Here is a 20889-nt window from a genome sequence, read left to right on the forward strand (position 1 = left end):
GATGGTTTCAATAATTGCTATAAAATCTGCAATATTTTGCTTATCACCTGGCATTTTACTATCTAATGAATCTAAATGAGTGGACATTCAGTTGTGATTGAGATTAATCATCCCTAGTCATAAACTTAATACATAATGACTGAATAAATTATGGAGAATTTATTTTCCTGTGAATATGCTGATTAACATGAGTGATGAAATGAAGAGTTCATCACAAGTCAGCCTGACTATGATGAGGAAAAATAAGGTTTGTTTGCTCCTGTATAGCTTATAAAGTCACATTTTGTATATCACCCATGGTGCACACTTTTAATGTAACTATAACATTTCCAAAGCTCCATTTAATTAGAATTGAAACCTCATGCCTATTTGGTTTTTTGTCTCACTCTTAAGAGAAAAACACACATACAGTAGCTCTAAAGATTTCAGTTGGTCAAAATAGTCATATAGTTGTCATTTTAAATAAATGTAGAATTTTGTGATAAATGATTTTACCATTTTTAATTCTCTTAATTCTAAATGAACAGATAATACACAGATAATAAAATGCCCACATCTTAAATGACTGAACCATCAATATAAATTCCAACTCTTCTGTCCTTGATTAGTCTAATTACAGATGGTTACAATATGTTGCTGGATTGCAATGCCAGGTTACACAAGCAATCTCAGTAGGTTCTTACTATTTATGTATAAAATGTGTTGTCTCATCAAACTGCTGATCTCTCATAACTGGACTGATACTTCAGTGTTGCTGTTTGAGGGATTTTTTTTTTCATAGCCAAGATTAGGCAACAACTCTTCAAAGATAACAAAACTAGGTCATTTGAACTTAAACATTTTATATTCTTATACACAACAGGACATTTTAGATAAAGATACATTTTCATTTATACACATCTTTTAATAATTAATATTTCTCATAATAACTGACCAATTCTCAACATCTGACCACGACATGCATGTGTTACAGCAGTTGTGCGTCTTAGCAGATCTTGAAGGAAGTCAGTTTGAAGTCTCCTGTGATCTTGATGTAACTGATGACATCCATTTTCTCACGGTTGGGAAACTGGATTTCTTGTCCATCAGGAAGCTCCACCTCAAACACGTCTCCGGCCAGCTTCAAGACAATCTGAAATAGAAAAGACACTTGTAGTAAAATTACTCTAAGTCTCACACACAGATTTCAAAACCTCAAAACCTCCAGACAAAATCCAAATCCCCCTCATGGTTAAGTGGTTATGGGGGAATGTGTTTCTTCTGATTTGAGTGAAATGATCCTTTATGGCTTTAACCTTTTTTCACAAAATACACACATCTTCACTTCCCTCAGACAAATTCTCTCACCTTGACATCTGTGCCCCTCATTAGGGGGTTGTGTATATCCCGATTCTCTTCACCCCAACAACCAGCATTCATTGAGTTGCAAACGAGAACAGCTCCATCAGTGTCGTCATGGAAACGAGGGTTAAAGTGCAGTGCCAGGTCATCTGCGTCACAGCCAAGGTTGATCTCGAATCTGAGGGGATCACAGGAATATTTTGGATAAATGAAGTATAAGGTACTTATCAATAGTGTATTAGCTGCAGTATGGTGGTCAGCACACCCCCAGTTTGGAGAAACAGCAGGAGAAACAGTGTAGGAAGCTAAGAAATGTACTACTGTGGACAGGGTTAGCAGAAAAATGTATTTAAGCCATTTCAAAAAATGTTTACCTGAAAGAAAATCAATACCAGTTTAAGAATATTTTATATTTAGAATAATTTCATTGCTTTACCTTGACTCCAGACAACCTTTTCTGATGAGAAACCACCATTATATAAGCTAAATATTGCTCTCTCTCCAAAGCAACCAGACTCTTTTGTCATTTTGCCTCATAAAACATGGGAGTTGCTGATTTACCGCTGCCTCGATTGGTTAGTTTGTTTGTGTTATTTTGTAGCTTTGGTATTTTAAAAGGTTAAATCAGATTCACCAAAGTCACACAATAACACTAACTAACTGCTCGAGGCAGCAGCAGACCAGCAGCTCCTCTCTTCTGTCAGGTAAAATTACTGTTTTTGCCAAAGGAGCCTGTTGGCTTTAGAGAGAGTAATATTTGACTTATATATCAGTGGTTTCTCGTTGGGAAAGGCTGTCTGACTGAAAGATAAAGCAGTGAAAAAAAAATCTAAACATAGTATACAATTTAGGCGATACTTCCTGCTGACCTTGTCTGCAGCAGTACATTGTTAAGCTTCATACGGCGTTACTCCTGCTGCTTCTCCAAACTGGGAGTGTGTCGACCGCCATCTACTGCAGATAATACACTGACTTTGGTTAAGTACCTCAGGCAGCCCTGATTCAAATAATCCTAACTATCCCTTTAATTCAGAGACGTTTACAGAGCTTAGAACAACACACAGGGTTAATATTAGATATATAATCACCAGGTTATTTCTAAAAGTTAAAGTCAACATCTCAATGAAGCATAATACATCTGTACAGATATCACTGTATTATGTAATTCAGTTAAGAGGCTAATATGAATTCATGTTATGTGGGTATCTTACCTCTCAGCATCATGCAGAATTAGGCCCTTTACTTTCAGCTGATCTCCAGCTCTCAGATACACATTCTTCAGTTCAAGTTGCTGAAAAACACAGATGTGCAGTTCAGTGTTAGAAATGACTGGTCAATGTTAGTCATAATGACAGCAGACTTGGGAACAAGCCAACATTTTTATCTGTCAGGTATTTATATTCAACAAATTACAGGGTTCAAATCCATAATCTGTTCATGTACAGTGGAATAAAAGCAGAAACTATAAGCAGTTTAACTTACCATGCTCATTTTGCGTGCTGGTGTTGGGCAGCAGTCCTGGAGCTAATGGAGGATAAATGAAGATGATGTTGGCACACAGGTACAGTCTTCTGTCCTGGAAGAAGTGAAAAAGGTAAGTAGTGTAACACTGAAGGTTCACCTTATTTATGATGCAAACAGTGACAGTGTGGCCCATTCATCATCATGACAGTCAAGTATTGTACTCAATGTAGACACTCTGCTGTGTTTAATCTCTGCTGTTGAACTCATTTTGCTAATAAGATTAATTGCCTCCTTGATCAAAGCTCAGGTTGTGAGTAACAGCTGTAACAGTGACACTGTGAAGTGAAAACTGCTCTGCCAAGAGCTATTTAAATATATTTAGATTGACAGCCAGTGTTACAGTGAGGAGGGCTGAATTGAAGACAAGTTCTCTGTACAAAGTTAAAGTATACTGTAGAGCTGCAGTGATTAATCAGTTAATTGATTATTAATTGATTGTTAATCGAGTATCAAATTTATTGTCAGCTGTTTGGTTGATCGATTGGTTTGAGTAATTTTTACAGGAAAAAGTTAAAAATCTCTGACTTCAACTTCTTAAATATGATTATTTCCTGGTTTCTTTATCCATCAGTGACAGTAAACTGAATGTTTTTGGGTTGTGGATAAAACAAGATATTTGAGGATGTCGTCTCGAGCTTTGGGAAACACTGATTGACATTTTTAACTATTTTCTGATTTATAGACTTATAGTCTTGCAGTTCCTGACTGTCACCACTGGAGGGCAGTAAAAAGCGTGATTAAAATACCTTGAAGGCACAATATGGGAAAACAGATGGGAAAAATGGAATATCTACAATTTAAATGTGAAAACTGTCATCTTGTGGCTTAAAGCTTAGTTTTTGTACTTAAAGTCTCCTTTAGAGATGCAGATTTCTCAGTTTATGTTCCTTCAAACTGCAAGTACCTCATATGGGTACAGAACTTAAAATGTACTTAGTTACATTTCACTAAAAGTGTTACAGTTCAACTAGGAGAGGGACCCAAATGCAGACAACAGGAGGCAGAGGGGAGAGTTCAAAAGATATTTAATTAACTAAAAAACAACAAAAGCTTACATGAATAACGAGGAAGAGTCCAGAATCCGGGCTGGAGAAGAAGAAATACAAAAAGTCCATACAGGGGGGAATGAAAAACACAAGCTAACGGAACTCCAGGAAACACTGACAACACTGACAACACTGCTTTAGCTTATCCACGTCTTCTATTAATCCTTTCAAGTCTGATATGTTTGCATCGATCAATTCTTTAATCTTGACAACTGCTTCCGTATTTTCCTTAAACTGCCATTCAAAAGCTTGGATACGATCACCATGAGTATCAAACTTAAGAGTGAGGCTCTGAATGGCGTTAAACAGGACACTGTTTGAGATTTCTTCCTGATTTCACGTCTTTTTGGGACGCTTCTTCACTTTCTTGTCGGTCCATCCAGTCGATATCTTCATCATCACATGCTTGTTGCAGAGCGGCTAATGAGTAGCAGTGGTGTTTGTAGCTCCGGCCATGTTTGCTCATGATAGGAAAGTGGACTTATGAAGTGCTAGAATAGGTCAACTTGTGTAAGGGCTTTGCACACAGTGTCAACTAATTATTTTTAATACTTGACTGTAGTTTTTTACTTTTTCTTAAAAGGCCTTCTCAAGTCAGGTTTCAGAGCCTGCAGAGGGTTAGACCGCCATTCTGCCATCTTGACACGTCCCCCTGGAAATAAGAAAATTAACTAATAAAAATAAAGAACAACGTATATTTGACTTGTTATTTTGGTTTTGTTTCCTCATTTATCTGATTTTTCCTTTCTAGCAGAAGATGGGAAAACAATCACCTTTTTTTCAATATGTGGTTAATACAGAAAAACAAATAAATAAAATTTGCACTCGTTTTTTGTTTTTTAGTTTGCTAAGTATTTTTAAGTGTGAAACAAATCTGATACCACAAACCTTCAAACAATGGGACAAAAATCATGAACACACTAAACTTATTAGAAATTAAGAAGATTTGAGGACAAATAAATAAAAATACAGTCTTACAATGTAAATGTGAAAATTGTCATCTTGTGGCTTAAAGCTTATTTTTGTACTTAAAGTTTCCTTTAGAGATGCAGATTTCTCAGTGATTCTGTGGTTAATGATTTTTGACAAGTTGATATAAAGCACCTATTTTAAGGTGTTTTGCCCACTTCTCTACACAATATAACACTATTTAAAAGTTTGTAAAAGACCAACACCACATGTTCAGCCTCTATGATCTCCACTGGGGGAACACCCAGAAAATACTCAAGTAAAGTACAAGTACCTCATATTTGTACCTAAGTACAGAACTTTAGTAAATCATTTAGTAAATCATCAGTAATCATAACTTAAACTGTACTACTGTTGTGGAAGTTTTATTGTATAAAAAGTGAATTAAAAGAAAGTTCTTTTCAGTTCTTTTACAGCTGTTTCATGTGCATCATATCAACATTCACAGTATATAGATAATATGTAAAAGCAATGAATGCATTTTACACCACAGCCATTATATTTTGTTAAAAGTTAATTTAGTGTCATCATCATTTCCCAGATGAGTCAGAGCTGCTCTGCTTTCACTTTTAGTTACTGTAATCTGTGCTTTAAATGAACTGCAGAGCCTCCTCACCTCATAACATCACTCAAATTTGTGAGGAGCACATATGAGGGTTTGTAAGACTTACATCTCTTATTGTGACCTTTATGGTAATTGGATGGATTAGTAATGTGGCAGCACATCTACACAGACCAGACAGAGCTACTACAAAACAAATAAAAGGAGAATTTATCCAACACTGTAATAGTCAGAGTGGTGAATTGATATACACAGATGGGTCTAAAGATCCAGAGCAGCAAACAACAGGGGCTGCTTTCTGGGTTCCATGCAGAAAGGTCTCTCTAGTAAAGCGTGCCTCAGACTGTTTGGGAGTGTACACTGAAGAGATGTTGGCAGTGCTTTGGGCATTACAATGGGCGGAAGAAAAGAAAGCAGGAAATACTCTAATCAGGTAAACACCTGAGGACCAGGGTTGAGAAACACTGCTTTAGCTTATCCACGTCTTCTATTATTCCTTTCAAGTCTAATGTTTTTGCGTCGACCGATTCTTTAATCTTGACAACTGCTTCCGTATTTTCCTTAAGCTGCCATTCAAAAGCTTGGATATGATCACCATGAGTATCAAACTTAAGAGTGAGGCTCTGAATGGCGTTAAACAGGACACTGTTTGAGATTTCTTCCTGATTTGACGTCTTTTTGGGACGCTTCTTCACTTTCTTGTTGGTCCATCCAGTCGATATCTTCATCATCACATGCTTGTTGCAGAGCGGCTAATGAGTAGCAGTGGTGTTTGTAGCTCCGGCCATGTTTGCTCATGATAGGAAAGTGGACTTATGAAGTGCTAGAATAGGTCAACTTGTGTAAGGGCTTTGCACACAGTGACAACTAATTATTTTTAATACTTGACTGTAGTTTTTTACTTTTTCTTAAAAGGCCTTCTAAAGTCAGGTTTCAGAGCCTGCAGAGGGTTAGACCGCCATTCTGCCATCTTGACACGTCCCCCTGGAAATAAGAAAATAAACTAATAAAAATAAAGAACAACGTATATTTGACTTGTTATTTTGGTTTTGTTTCCTCATTTATCTGATTTTTCCTTTCTAGCAGAAGATGGGAAAACAATCACCTTTTTTTCAATATGTGGTTAATACAGAAAAACAAATAAATAAAATTTGCACTCGTTTTTTGTTTTTTAGTTTGCTAAGTATTTTTAAGTGTGAAACAAATCTGATACCACAAACCTTCAAACAATGGGACAAAAATCATGAACACACTAAACTTATTAGAAATTAAGAAGATTTGAGGACAAATAAATAAAAATACAGTCTTACAATGTAAATGTGAAAATTGTCATCTTGTGGCTTAAAGCTTATTTTTGTATTTAAAGTTTCCTTTAGAGATGCAGATTTCTCAGTGATTCTGTGGTTAATGATTTTTGACAAGTTGATATAAAGCACCTATTTTAAGGTGTTTTGCCCACTTCTCTACACAATATAACACTATTTAAAAGTTTGTAAAAGACCAACACCACACGTTCAGCCTCTATGATCTCCACTGGGGGAACACCCAGAAAATACTCAAGTAAAGTACAAGTACCTCATATTTGTACCTAAGTACAGAACTTTAGTAAATCATTTAGTAAATCATCAGTAATCATAACTTAAACTGTACTACTGTTGTGGAAGTTTTATTGTATAAAAAGTGAATTAAAAGAAAGTTCTTTTCAGTTCTTTTACAGCTGTTTCATGTGCATCATATCAACATTCACAGTATATAGATAATATGTAAAAGCAATGAATGCATTTTACACCACAGCCATTATATTTTGTTAAAAGTTAATTTAGTGTCATCATCATTTCCCAGATGAGTCAGAGCTGCTCTGCTTTCACTTTTAGTTACTGTAATCTGTGCTTTAAATGAACTGCAGAGCCTCCTCACCTCATAACATCACTCAAATTTGTGAGGAGCACATATGAGGGTTTGTAAGACTTACATCTCTTATTGTGACCTTTATGGTAATTGGATGGATTAGTAACAAGGCAGCACATCTACACAGACCAGACAGAGCTACTACAAAACAAATAAAAGGAGAATTTATCCAACATTGTAATAGTCAGAGTGGTGAATTGATATACACAGATGGGTCTAAAGATCCAGAGCAGCAAACAACAGGGGCTGCTTTCTGGGTTCCATGCAGAAAGGTCTCTCTAGTAAAGCGTGCCTCAGACTGTTTGGGAGTGTACACTGAAGAGATGTTGGCAGTGCTTTGGGCATTACAATGGGCGGAAGAAAACAAAGCAGGAAATACTCTAATCAGGTAAACACCTGAGGACCAGGGTTGAGAAACACTGCTTTAGCTTATCCACGTCGTCTATTATTCCTTTCAAGTCTAATGTTTTTGCGTCGACCGATTCTTTAATCTTGACAACTGCTTCCGTATTTTCCTTAAGCTGCCATTCAAAAGCTTGGATACGATCACCATGAGTATCAAACTTAAGAGTGAGGCTCTGAATGGCGTTAAACAGGACACTGTTTGAAATTTCTTCCTGATTTGACGTCTTTTTGGGACGCTTCTTCACTTTCTTGTTGGTCCATCCAGTCGATATCTTCATCATCACATGCTTGTTGCAGAGCGGCTAATGAGTAGCAGTGGTGTTTGTAGCTCCGGCCATGTTTGCTCATGATAGGAAAGTGGACTTATGAAGTGCTAGAATAGGTCAACTTGTGTAAGGGCTTTGCACACAGTGTCAACTAAGTATTTTTAATACTTGACTGTAGTTTTTTACTTTTTCTTAAAAGGCCTTCTAAAGTCAGGTTTTAGAGCCTGCAGAGGGTTAGACCGCCATTCTGCCATCTTGACACGCCCCCCTGGAAATAAGAAAATAAACTAATAAAAATAAAGAACAACGTATATTTGACTTGTTATTTTGGTTTTGTTTCCTCATTTATCTGATTTTTCCTTTCAAGCAGAAGATGGGAAAACAATCACCTTTTTTTCAATATGTGGTTAATACAGAAAAACAAATAAATAAAATTTGCACTCGTTTTTTGTTTTTTAGTTTGCTAAGTATTTTTAAGTGTGAAACAAATCTGATACCACAAACCTTCAAACAATGGGACAAAAACATGAACACACTAAAACTTATTAGAAAATAAGAAGTTTTAAGGACAAATAAATAAAAATACAGTCTTACAATGTAAATGTGAAAATTGTCATCTTGTGGCTTAAAGCTTATTTTTGTACTTAAAGTTTCCTTTAGAGATGCAGATTTCTCAGTGATTCTGTGGTTAATGATTTTTGACAAGTTGATATAAAGCACCTATTTTAAGGTGTTTTGCCCACTTCTCTACACAATATAACACTATTTAAAAGTTTGTAAAAGACCAACACCACATGTTCAGCCTCTATGATCTCCACTGGGGGAACACACAGGAAATACTCAAGTAAAGTACAAGTACCTCATATTTGTACCTAAGTACAGAACTTTAGTAAATCATTTAGTAAATCATCAGTAATCATAACTTAAACTGTACTACTGTTGTGGAAGTTTTATTGTATAAAAAGTGAATTAAAAGAAAGTTCTTTTCAGTTCTTTTACAGCTGTTTCATGTGCATCATATCAACATTCACAGTTCATAGTTAATATGTAAAAGTAATGAATGCTTTTACACCACAGCCATTATATTTTGTTAAAAGTTAATTTAGTGTTATCAGTGTTGTGTCATTTCCCAGAAACTGTTGTTTCTGGGAAATGATGAGTCAGAGCTGCTCTGCTTTCACTTTTAGTTATTGTAATCTGTGCTATAAAAGAACTGCAGATCCTCCTCAGCTCATAAGATCACTCAAACTTGTGAGGAGCACATATGAGGGTTTGTAAGGGGAAGACTTACCACTCTAACAACAAGGCAGCACATCTACACAGACCGGGCAGAGCTTCTAGAGAAACAAATAAAAGGTGAGTTTTTTCATATTGAAAATCAGGGAAACATGCAGGAGAGATTCCACAGAAATATTCACGGGGTGGCGAGAGGATGGCATGGAGATTTGAAGGGGTGGCAAAAAATATTTCTGCTGCTTTTAATCACATATCAATATTTGCTTGGAAGATATTTTAACTTTAAAATATTACATTATTGCAGCACAGTAATGAAGCATTGAAAAAGTATATAATGCTCACATCAGAGGTTAATAAATTATTTTATTTCCAAGTCTTCTGACATTTTTCCAGATACATATCTTTTTTGATTGAACATAAAACCATCTTTTAGCCCTAAATGTGCAAATCAGATCATTAAATTGTATGCATTAATTAGCAAAATTTTTACCAAGCTATTTTAAAATTTATCTGAATTAAATTAATATTTTAATTAAATGTGACAGTCCATTGATAGATATCGACAGATAGGTAGAATAGGTAGGTTGAATGAACTGTTACTGTCGCTGTTGAATGAACTAATGTGTTTCAAGTGTTGGGCAAGTTACTAAAAATAAATAACTAGTTATAATTATTAGTTACTGATCTCAAAAAGTAATTGAATTAACTAGCTGTAAGGAAAAGTAACTTTTCTGTTACAGCCATGTAAAAATGATAGCTGCTTCCTAAATTTATGCTCATATGACAACAAATGTGCAAACTTGCCCACTGACGCATCTTACCCCACTCTCCCCTATCTAAGAAATTCAAAGCATGTACTGTATTATCATCACACCTTTATCTATTAGCACACAGTACCAACATTGATTAGTTGTTTGGTGTATGATCACTTTAAACAGGCTCTTATAGTGAAATATATGACGCGTCACAGAACCTCATATGCGGCCCAGTCGTGCAGCACATCAGAATATCTACCGTTCTCCATGAGAGGATGATGGCTGCAAACGAGCAGAGCAGGAAAAATGCAGCTTTCCATGCGCCGACAGAAAGGATGGAGAGCGGAGCGCACAACCACCTGGGGGGTGTACTACGAAGGAAGCTCAACACAGCCAGGCTTTCTCTGCATGATCTGGATCGACGAAACCTAAAACTGCAATCAGAGATAACCGGTCTCACGATGGTGGTTATCAACTCGCTTTGTTAATCCAGGCTTTCGTCTTCAGACTCTGTGCGCGTTCATATAAAAGGGGCGTTTGTTGCGTCATTTGACTCTTCTTCCGCATGAAATGAAACGATCGCGAGCCACTTACTTCAGTCAAAATGATCAAATTGTTATTATTATGAGCTGTGGAAAATATACAAAATACATTACGGCAAAAAGCAACATTGTTGCTGCAAATAAAGCAGGAGAAGAAGAATGCTGTCAGAAAATTACTGATCGACTGAATGCGGTCTTAATGCTGCCGTTTATTCTAACATGAAAACTGCACATTAAACAATAAAAACATGATGAAGTCTGTCTGACACTGTCCTATGATGACAGAGACGTGGAGATCACGAAGCTTTTGACCAAACCAACGTCAAAAGAGTGTAACTGATTTAAGATTGTCTGTGATAAATGACGATTAATTTTCTAATCAGTGATCTGAGCTGCAATATCACCAAGACAAAAGAGATAACAGTAAAAAGTATTCAAAGTGTCTGCAGTTGCTTCATCATTATTTTAGTGTGTGGATTACCATGTAAAATTTAAAGTGTTAATATGATCTGGCGCAAACCGGAAAAATGACTCTGCATCACCAAACGAAGGTTACCATCATGACAGCGCGATGCAGACAGTTTGTGCTGCTGTTACATTTTTACATTAATATGGATCAGTTCGGTGAACATACAGCTCAGCAATTTTTCATTGTTAACGTCCTCCCTGAGTTTAAAAGCTATATCGTTCATAAACAACCGTGTTAGGACAATAATTAGTTAAAGAACAGCGCGTTTTATAGACGATTTAATCTGAAACTCTGAATATAACCTGCTCCCGACCAGGTTATGAGTTTAGTATAAGTTATCATGGTGATCTAACCAGGTTAAAAGAGAGACACCTTCGTGACACTGAAAACCTTGGGTTTAGACTCAACATAGCTCGCTAACACATTAATCTCGCTTCGTAGTACATCTGATATCAATCACAAAACACTCAGTACAAAATGAACCACAGAAAAATGGAGATATTCCACAGATAAAAAAGATAATTAAAGAGCAGGAGAAAACCAAGAGGCCACCATCATTCTTCCGTGCAAAACCGGAAAAGATGAAATATTATTTGATAGTCATGGCAAAGCATTATTATTATTTAAAACAAACGTCATTAACCAAAGACAATGAGATAACCATGATATTTTATTCTGATCATGTGTATTCTTATTTTCCAGCATGACTCCGCAGTGGAGGAGTTAGAGGAGAGAGAAGCTGAAACCCAGAGCCGGCTGGTCCATTAGGTGATATAGGCAAATACTAAGGGCGCTGTGGCCTCCAGGGGGCGCCACAAAATCGTAACTTCGTAAACATGTCAAAACGACGTAAACTGTCCAAAGCACAGGGAGGAAACAAAAGAGAAGAAGAGGAGGAAAAACGGGAGAAAGAAAGAGGTAAAGTAAAGATACAGTAATGAAATGAAGCATCAGTTGAACTGCATCAGTTATTTACTGTTAAGTTGATAACTTGCTTCTGAGCGATTAGCCTCAACATGGTGCTAATCAGTACATAACCAGGTTTATATTTCTGTAGCTGGGCAGCATGGAGAGGTCTTAAAGACAATGGTAAAAACAATGCTATTCGATTTCTTTTGTAAGTGTATTTAAGTCGCAGATGAATTGGTAATAAAATCATCCTTTTCTCAGTGTGAACCAACAAATGAACTTGGGGAAGCTCTACATTCAACGAAACATGATGAAAGCATAGCTATAAAAACAAACTCTAGGTTACCTGTTCAGTACCAAACAGCAGACAGACATAGCAAAACGAAACAGCTGGTGAATATGGTGAAGCATTTAGCAGCTAAAGAACCAGATTTACCCCTCTGGAGGAGAACTTGCCCTGGAGTCCAAAGCAGAGCAAAAACAAAGTTAATATGGGACACATGTTCGCCATGGTGGCCAAAATATTAGTCAAACTGAATGATAATGTTGTTTCATAACTTCTAGATGTAGAAATACTCTAGTTGCTTCTTGCCATTCCAACTTGGAAATGTTAATGATGTGTGCACAACTTGTTTCTGCTGCCCCCAAATGGTCAAAACTGGTTATTGCACTTTTAAATAATCAGTGCATCCAAGTTTTGGTTTTGAACCTTTGAGAGGACAACTGGGTGATTTATAATTTCAGTCTTTGGTTTTCTCAAAGACAGATCCTGAAAAACACACTGTAACACACTAACACAAACACACTACATCTATCAGTCACTGAGTGGAAGAAAGTCACTGCGTGTATTTCCTGGAGTACTGTACAAAAACATTTAAGGTACTTGTACTTGAGAATTTCAATTTGATGACTACATTATTTACATTTCACAGGGGAAATATTACACTTTTCACTGTACTACATTTATTTTACAGGTATTGTTAATAGGTAGCAACTTTGCAGGTTAAGATTTCAAGACAAACCAGTGATCCGTTAAAAAATAGTGTTTAGCTGGTTTCACATTTCACTCTTTAAACTTCTTGTATGGTTTCATTTAATCATATTTTTAAGGTAGACAGAGCCAAGTCAAAGTCAATTTATTATTTATTTTCTATTATTTAGCAAAATGCAAAACCTTGTTTTTTCCTTTTTTTTCTGTCCCATTAATCATCTCAGGACCCCTCAAGTATAGTTTTTGACTCTTTGAAAGGGCTGCTCCATGGGTTTGCAATCACCATATTCTCATTGAATACTTAACTGTGTATACATTAGTTATAAAAGTAAAAAAAAAAATCTCAATTTGAACAGGAAAATACCTCCCAGTATTAATAATTCACTATGAATTATATAACATACTTTATCAATCTGGCAGTCAGGTTTTTAGCAGGATTTTTACTTTTTAGACCAAAAGTACATTTTGCTGCTAGTACATTTTATGACAATATTATTTTGTATACCAATATTACATGCACATATTACCTTTACAATCCACACCAACATCTTGTAGTACTGTCCAACTGTCCCTATACATCTCTGCCATTATGTTCTCACAGCATCATGCTGTCTCTGTCCTCTCTTTGTTCATCTGTGTCCACCACTCACTCTGATCAAGCATATCTCAGATAGTATATCTTTACATCCTCTGTGACATCTGCCTGCTCCATGTCCTCTGACTGTGATACCAACATAAAGCTCAGTACTGCCCCCTGTGGTGGAGGATGAACATTCTGATCAATTAATTTAAAGTTTACTTGTTCTAAATTCTCAGACCAGTTGAAAAGGTATGAAATGTCACTGTGTGTGTGTGTGTGTGTGTGTGTGTGTGTGTGTGTGTGTGTGTGTGTGTGTGTGTGTGTGTTTTATGTGCATCAGATTGTAGTTTATCAATCATATTTCATTCTGCAGAGATGCCTCATAAGAAGAGGAGGTTGGAACAAAAACAAAAGGAGTTGCGTGACGCTGCAGAAGGCAGTGGATCACTCACCAGCTGGATGACAGAGAGCACAAAAGGTAAGAATAACACATGTACCAGCTATTTACATTGCAAACATACACTACTTTTGCTTTGCACTGCCCCCTAACAAAGATATGAGGTGTGGACAATGATATGGTATGTTGTGATTCCATGTTACATTCTTTATGAATATGGGTTGCTACAATTCAACCAGTTATATTGTAAGGTATGTTTCTGTATGGTGTTTCAAATTCGTGCTCCATGTGCCCCCTTTTAACTTTGAGCCCCTCCAAAGGTCTCTGCACGGCCCAGTCTTGTAGTACTGTCCAACTGTCCCCTATACATCTCTGCCATTATGTTCTCACAGCATCATGCTGTCTCTGTCCTCTCTTTGTTCATCTGTGTCCACCACTCACTCTGATCAAACATATCTCAGATAGTATATCTTTACATCCTCTATGACATCTGCCTGCTCCATGTCCTCTGACTGTGATACCAACATAAAGCTCAGTACTGCCCCCTGTGGTGGAGGATGAACATTCTGATAAATTAATTTAAAGTTTACATGTTCTCAATTCTCAGACCAGTACTTTTGTTGTGCAATTCTGTACAGTCTGGATAACACTGAATTAAATGTTAAAACTGACCCTCTTATAATCAAGTGTATTATTCTACTGCAGTTACCTTGGATATGGATATGAGTGGAAACAAGGACACGGTAAGAAATTTCTAATTTAATTAGGATCTTTAGGTCTATTTACTTATATATATATATATATATATATATATATATATATATATATATATATATATAATTTATTTATTTATTTATTTATTTATTTACTTATTTACAGCAGTCTGTGGAGATGTCTGCAGAGATCAACAGAAAGAAACAACATCAGACAGAAACTGAAGCATTACTTGACAGACTTCAACTTCAAGACAAAAATAAACAGAAGTTTACACCAGAAGATTTCCTTCAAATACGTCCACCTGTGAAACAGGACCATGACACCTATGAGAAAGATTTAGCTCATACTTTTCTTAAGAGGTTGATGATGTTAGACTACAGAGCCAGATATATTCCTGTAAGACAAGACAGTCCTGAGGTGAGCCATTCAAAGCCTGCTCCAGAGTTTGACACTGATGAGACAGACGACAGTGATTCAGATGATTTTTACAGCACCAGTGTAAACTCTGATCAATCAAAACAGAGTCATGTTCATCCAATGGATGTTCAGATGGCTGTATTTCACTGCTCAGACAGCTTTTTTAAGCAGAACATGGTTACAAAGCTATCCCAGTGTCAGTACGCCTTACCTCTGCTTGTTCCTGACCCATTCACAATGGATATTGACTGTCCTCTGTGGACTTTCAGACAAATAATGAAAACATGGAAGATAACTCAAATCAAAGATAATAAAAACACTGTCACCATGAAGAGTATGTCCATCTGCAAAGCTGAGACACCCATGGTGTCATTTTTCCGCCTGGGTTCACTATCTCTGTCTAAATCTCAGCTGATGAACAGTTTGATCAACGACCGTCACAACACCTTCTTCCACAGAAACAGTCCAGGTAGCACCAAGTCTCGACACTTGATGGATGGAGTGGCAGAGATTGCCTGGTACTGCCCTGCTGGAAAACCCGATGATGCCTTCAATGACTGCATTGCCTTCTGTAATCTTCATGGTGACGGTCTGATGATTGAAAAACAGCGAGACATACTGACTGAAAAGTCTTCAGTCAATGTTGTTCTTGTACCAACTCTGAAAAGAGGTGACAAAAACACAACAGTTATCTCAGCTCTTCGCAAGTCTAAGAAGCCTCTCATTTGTCTCATTGTTGATGAGATTTGTGATGCTGTTGAGAAAAATACGGGACAATACAAAGTGGGCCTGAAAGACAGAAGCCAGTCAGATGTTTCTGAGGAGCTGAGAGGAATCATTAGAAACATTTTGTCCAGACCACATGTGTCCTTCCAGTTGGAAACCATGGCTGACGTCTCTGGAATCAGAGTGGATGAATATGAAACAGCCTGTCTAGAAGGGAAATCTGCTGCAATGAAAATAGTGAATTTGTTTCAGGGGATGGATGTTTCAAAGATCAAAGATAGATTTCTCCCTTGTCAAGGCCAACTGTGGCACGATTGGTGTAGAATAAATAAAGAGCTGAATCATCTCACAGGAAATGTTGAGCAGGAGAAATGTAAGAAGCAAAAAGAAATGAAGCAAAAAAGAGAAAAACAATGTGCTGCTTCCTGCAGTGAACTGATGAAGTTGTTCATTGAGAACCTCTCGTCTTTGCCATCAACAGACAGAAAGTATTCCCTGAAATGGACTCAGATCCTAATAGACGCCCTCTCCACAGACGATCTTTCTTTAATTCTCCAACACTATGATGTAAAGTGGTCTGAAGTCTTGGCTTTGAAAAAGAAGCATGACAAATCTGATCAGCTAAAAAGAAGGCAAACTGAGCTCGATCAAATATCAACAAAACTACAGTCAGCGACTTTTGGCTTGGAGCACATGTTTCGAGAAATGGGACAGATCTATGAAGCCCATGCATCTCTGAAGAAACAACCAATGGGGGGACAGACAGACTGGTCTAAATACCCTGCGCTTGCTGCAGATCTGATGATATCTGGACATCCAATGGAGCTGATGGATGGTGACGCAGGTCATGTGCCTTTAACATGGATCTCTACTCTTTTAGATGAAGTCATCAAGAAACTGGGCGACAAGAGAGTTTTTGTTTTGTCAGTTTTAGGCGTACAAAGCAGTGGAAAATCAACAATGCTGAACGCCATGTTTGGGTTACAGTTTGCAGTGAGTGCTGGCAGGTGCACCAAGGGTGCCTTCATGCAGCTGGTCCAAGTGTCAGAGGAGATCAAGAAAGACTTTAAGTTTGACTATGTTCTGGTTGTGGACACTGAAGGACTGCGAGCTCTTGAGTTGGCAAGTAACACAACTCTTCACCACGATAATGAACTGGCAACATTTGTTGTTGGTCTGGGAAACTTGACTTTGATCAACATATTTGGAGAGAATCCAGCAGACATGCAAGATGTTCTGCAGATTGTTGTTCAGGCTTTCATGAGGATGAAGAAAGTTAACCTTTGTCCAAGTTGTGTGTTTGTTCACCAGAATGTTACAGACATTGCAGCTGCAGAGAGAAACATGGATGGAAAAAGACGCCTTCAAGAAAAACTGGACCAGATGGCCCAACTAGCTGCCAAAGAGGAGGTTTGTGATGCTGAGTGCTTCAGTGACGTCATTGCATTTGATGTACAGAAAGATGTGAAATACTTTGCCCAACTGTGGGAAGGAAGTCCACCTATGGCTCCTCCAAATCCAGGTTACAGTGAGAGCATCCAACAGCTGAAGAACTTCATCCTCTCCAAAGCTTCACAGTCTGATGGGATTACTCTCTCACAGTTCAGAAGCAAAATTCAGGACCTGTGGAACGCCCTGATGACCGAAAACTTTGTTTTCAGTTTCAAAAACACACTTGAAATTGCAGTGTACAGAAAGCTTGAGGTCCAGTATGGGAACTGGACCTGGACCCTGAGAAGCAGCATGTTGACCATTGAAAACCAGCTGTATACCAGAATTGAAAATGGAAAACTTGACAAGATCGAGCTCAGTTACCTTCACAAGGAGATGAGCAGAACGTATGAAGAGATCAAAAAACAAATGACAGCTTACTTTGATGATGACAAAGACAAAGACATGTTGGTTCAGTGGAGAGGCCAATTTGAAAACAAAATCAAGGAGTTTCATGATGAACAAGTGAGAAGAGTTAAAAGAAAACTGGATGAAGTTATCCAGCAGAAGAATGGTTGTAAAAAGCTTGATGATCAGAGGACAGAGTTTGAGAACAAACTCCTACAGAAGAGCAAAGAGCTCGCTCATCAGTTAAAAGACAAGGCAAAAGATGAAAAGGAACTGAAAAAGCAGTTTGACGATGTTTGGAGTGTCTGGGTTAAAGAACTAACTGCAGATACAAAACCCATCAAGGACATCAACTATGAAGAAGAGCAGTTCAGAATCCTTCAAGACAATGGTATTGAATGGTCTCTCATAGATGAATCTAAAAAGACTGGCAACTACAAAAACTTATCAAAGATTGGTGATTACAGTCATTATGTGACTCTCACCAAGCAACGAGATCCATGTAACACAGGCCAGCAGTTTCAAGATAATGAGAGGGGAAGAGACAGAGGAGAACAGGAGAATCGTTCAAATATCTTTACCAAAGTCTATGATGCCACTTGGAAAAAGGTTGTAGAAATGAAGAATTCCTCTAAGAGATCTTTGCCGTATGAAGACCAGCTACTGATCAGATCCCTCATTGATGATGTTGAAAAACAGTCTCTTGATGCAATTAAAAGTAACCCTGTTGCTACAAGAGGCTACAGTCAAACTTACTTACATGAGATGGCAAAAACTGTAAAAGACAAAGTGACAGAATTTGAATCACAGAGGAAATATGCTCTGAAGAAGGAGTTTACAGTCGATCTCTTACTGTATGTGTTTGACGGAGCAGAGAGTTGGCTTTTAAAGTCCCATGAGGAATTCAGAAAAAACAACAATGCACATGCTCATTTAGAAAGCAAGAAAGAACAATATCACAACATTTTCAGGAGCTACTGCAAAGGAAGCTCATCTGCTGTTGTGCTTGGAGAACTGATCTGTGAGAAACTGAAGACTTCCACTATTGAGGCTGCCTGTAACAAGACAGCCATTGATCTGTCTGATCAGATGAGATCCAGTTTCCCAGCATTCAGTGGAAACAGGTTGAAGTTGGAGAAACATGTGTTGAAGTCACTGGCAGAGGAAGAGGACTTTAATGGTTTTATCACCTACATCCGACACCCAAGGAAGCAAGTAGAGACTTTTATAAAAGATGAAGTGCAGAAATACATCTACAGAGACAACAAAGATAAAGCACAGAGAATACTCAAGAAAAATGTTGAAGACATCAATAAGCTCGTGAGTCAAGCTTTATTTGATGCAACAAAGAAAGTCAAAACACAGAAAGGAAACACAGACATGTGGGTGAAGGAACTTTCTAGTTCGCTAGGAGATAAGCTCAAATTCACCATTAGTTCTCAAAGCTTCAGTGACATAAACAATTTTGACTTTCTAAAAGAAGAGATAGAGAAAGGTCTTAAATCCATCATGAAGGAAATGAGCAGCCTCTCTCTGGATGAGTTGAAGAAATCCAGGAAGAAGCCTGATGAAATCCTAATCGATCATCTGTGTGACTGCTGCTGGGAAACATGTCCATTCTGTGCAGCTGTTTGCACCAACACACTGAAAGATCACAAGAATGACCACAGCGTGCCTTTTCATAGATCTGCTGCAGTCAAAGGTATGCACTACAGAAACACAGTGGAACTGAGTATTGATTTCTGCACAACACGTGTTGCAAGTGATCGCAGTTTTTATCCTGCTTCAGATCCAGATAGGCTCATTGCCTATAAAAAGTACCGAACTGCAGGCCCAAGGTATGAAAGATGGGAAATACTCCCAGATAAATCTGAACTGAAATATTGGACATGGTTTGTGGGAAGATTTGAGAAGCAACTGGAAGACCACTATAAATTAAAATTTCAGGGAGATGGGAAAATTCCTAGTGAATGGAAGAAAATCTCTAAAGAAGAAGCTATTAAAAGTCTGGATGAAATGATCCGTTAGTGAACCAACTCAACAACAGTCCAGCTGAAAATCATGATACTTCTCTTCAAGTGATTATTCATGAATCACATTTTATTTTGTCTGATTTTATCATAGACAGGTGAATTTGTCTGTGAGTAATAAATATGGACAGCCACTGAATCAATACAAACTTCAAACAATGAAAATGGTTTACAGAAATTGGAGTGCTTTAGTCACTCTAACACTTAAGAGCACACAAGAACGACAGTAACTTGGAGAATAAACAAAGATAAAGACTATAAAGACTTTTTAAACTTGTGTGCCGTCTACCAAGATTAGTGAGGCAGTGAGTAGTTAGTAAGGATTTCTGAAAAAGAAAATTGTTTCCAAGAAGTTAAAATAGAACACAATGTTGTTGTTTAAGAGAGAGAAGTCAGAAATTAACAACCTCTATATTGTAAGGAAAGAGTGGCATATTTCTTTGTTAACATGTTTCTGAAAATTATATCAAACAAGTATTGTCTGTTTGTGTTTTTTTATGTGTAAGTCTTTGCATTTTCAGTTGAATTGAATGAACATATCAAAGATAATTGATGAAGAAAGCTTCATGTTTCTTAAGTATTTTGAAGTGTTCATGTGTCTTATATGTATCTAATTTTAATTAGTTATTATATCCAGTTGAGTGTGTTTTTGTTTTTATTTAGAATCTTGCTCTGTCTTTAATATCAAGATATCCAGAGATAAGATAAGATATCAGAGGTTAAAAATGTAATTCAAAAAAAGTTCACTTAAGCCTTTCATGTTATGAATGGATGTAATGTGTTATAATAAACAACTACTTCATATCTACTGAAAGACCAGGTGTTTTAATGTTTCTGAAATGACAACTGAATTTAAACCTTTAAGGACCAGTGTGTATGATTTAGGGCAGGGGTCTGCAACCTTTACCATCAAAAGAGACATTTTTGGCCAAAACAGGGCAAAAATCTGTCTGGAGCCGCAACTATTAAATGCTCTCTTTTCCCTGAAGACTTTTTTTTTTGCAGCCATAGTTTATGGAGACTCAAGAAGACGAGCCTCCATCACAGTTTAGATGAAGACACTGAACCATAGACACAGTCTTTGATGCATATTTTAGTTGATGAAATATTAACACTTTTTTAAAATTTGGTGTACAACATACTGCAGTAGATTTTTTACTTTTGTGCCCAACTAAAACTTTTACAGACTTTCTTCTGACCTTTAGTTGAGATAATTTACTATTCTTCCTTAGATAAATTTATAGTAAAAGTAAAAGTTAG

The 20889-nt window shown here is 37.1% G+C and overlaps 2 protein-coding genes and 1 long non-coding RNA gene across 4 annotated transcripts; 1 reads left to right on the top strand and 2 right to left on the bottom strand.

Annotated features, from left to right (window-relative positions):
* Window positions 1-798: 798 nt before the first annotated feature.
* Window positions 799-4485, bottom strand: LOC146309812 (galectin-2-like). The gene is made up of 5 exons (XM_084743875.1): window positions 3921-4485; window positions 2824-2917; window positions 2553-2632; window positions 1348-1519; window positions 799-1132 (listed from the first exon to the last, which is right to left on the bottom strand). The coding sequence occupies exons 2-5, from the start codon at window positions 2830-2832 to the stop codon at window positions 986-988; spliced, it is 408 nt and encodes a 135-aa protein (XP_084600001.1). The 5' UTR covers window positions 2833-2917; window positions 3921-4485; the 3' UTR covers window positions 799-985.
* Window positions 4486-5679: 1194 nt separating this feature from the next.
* Window positions 5680-10743, bottom strand: LOC146309813 (uncharacterized). Its single transcript, XR_014772501.1, has 3 exons — window positions 10272-10743; window positions 9313-9358; window positions 5680-6426 (listed from the first exon to the last, which is right to left on the bottom strand). It is a non-coding gene; the product is annotated as an uncharacterized LOC146309813 (long non-coding RNA).
* Window positions 9242-20437, top strand: LOC146309814 (interferon-induced very large GTPase 1-like). Of its 2 annotated transcripts, XM_084745210.1 has the most exons (5): window positions 9242-9377; window positions 11726-11941; window positions 13877-13981; window positions 14606-14643; window positions 14780-20437. In XM_084745210.1, the coding sequence occupies exons 2-5, from the start codon at window positions 11860-11862 to the stop codon at window positions 19625-19627; spliced, it is 5073 nt and encodes a 1690-aa protein (XP_084601336.1). In that variant the 5' UTR covers window positions 9242-9377; window positions 11726-11859; the 3' UTR covers window positions 19628-20437. The 2 variants fall into 2 exon arrangements, with proteins under 2 accessions (XP_084601336.1, XP_084601337.1); XM_084745211.1 differs by lacking the exon at window positions 13877-13981.
* The last annotated feature ends 452 nt before the right edge of the window (window positions 20438-20889 follow it).

The sequence above is a fragment of the Lutjanus erythropterus genome, chromosome 19, assembly GCF_056507025.1.
Source record: "Lutjanus erythropterus isolate fLutEry1 chromosome 19, fLutEry1.hap2, whole genome shotgun sequence".
NCBI classification, from domain to species: Eukaryota; Metazoa; Chordata; class Actinopteri; order Lutjaniformes; family Lutjanidae; genus Lutjanus; species Lutjanus erythropterus.

Bases quoted from the DNA above. Each gene is read 5' to 3' on its own strand.
- LOC146309814 (XM_084745210.1), top strand. From the start codon at position 11,860: ATGTCAAAACGACGTAAACTGTCCAAAGCACAGGGAGGAAACAAAAGA. The intron at 11,942-13,876 runs GTAAAGTAAAGA...TTCATTCTGCAG, and splicing joins AAAACGGGAGAAAGAAAGAG to AGATGCCTCATAAGAAGAGG. The intron at 14,644-14,779 runs GTAAGAAATTTC...ACTTATTTACAG, and splicing joins TGAGTGGAAACAAGGACACG to CAGTCTGTGGAGATGTCTGC.
- LOC146309812 (XM_084743875.1), bottom strand. The intron at 1,520-2,552 runs GTAAGATACCCA...TGATCCCCTCAG, and splicing joins ATTCTGCATGATGCTGAGAG to ATTCGAGATCAACCTTGGCT. The intron at 1,133-1,347 runs GTGAGAGAATTT...TTTCTATTTCAG, and splicing joins TGAGGGGCACAGATGTCAAG to ATTGTCTTGAAGCTGGCCGG.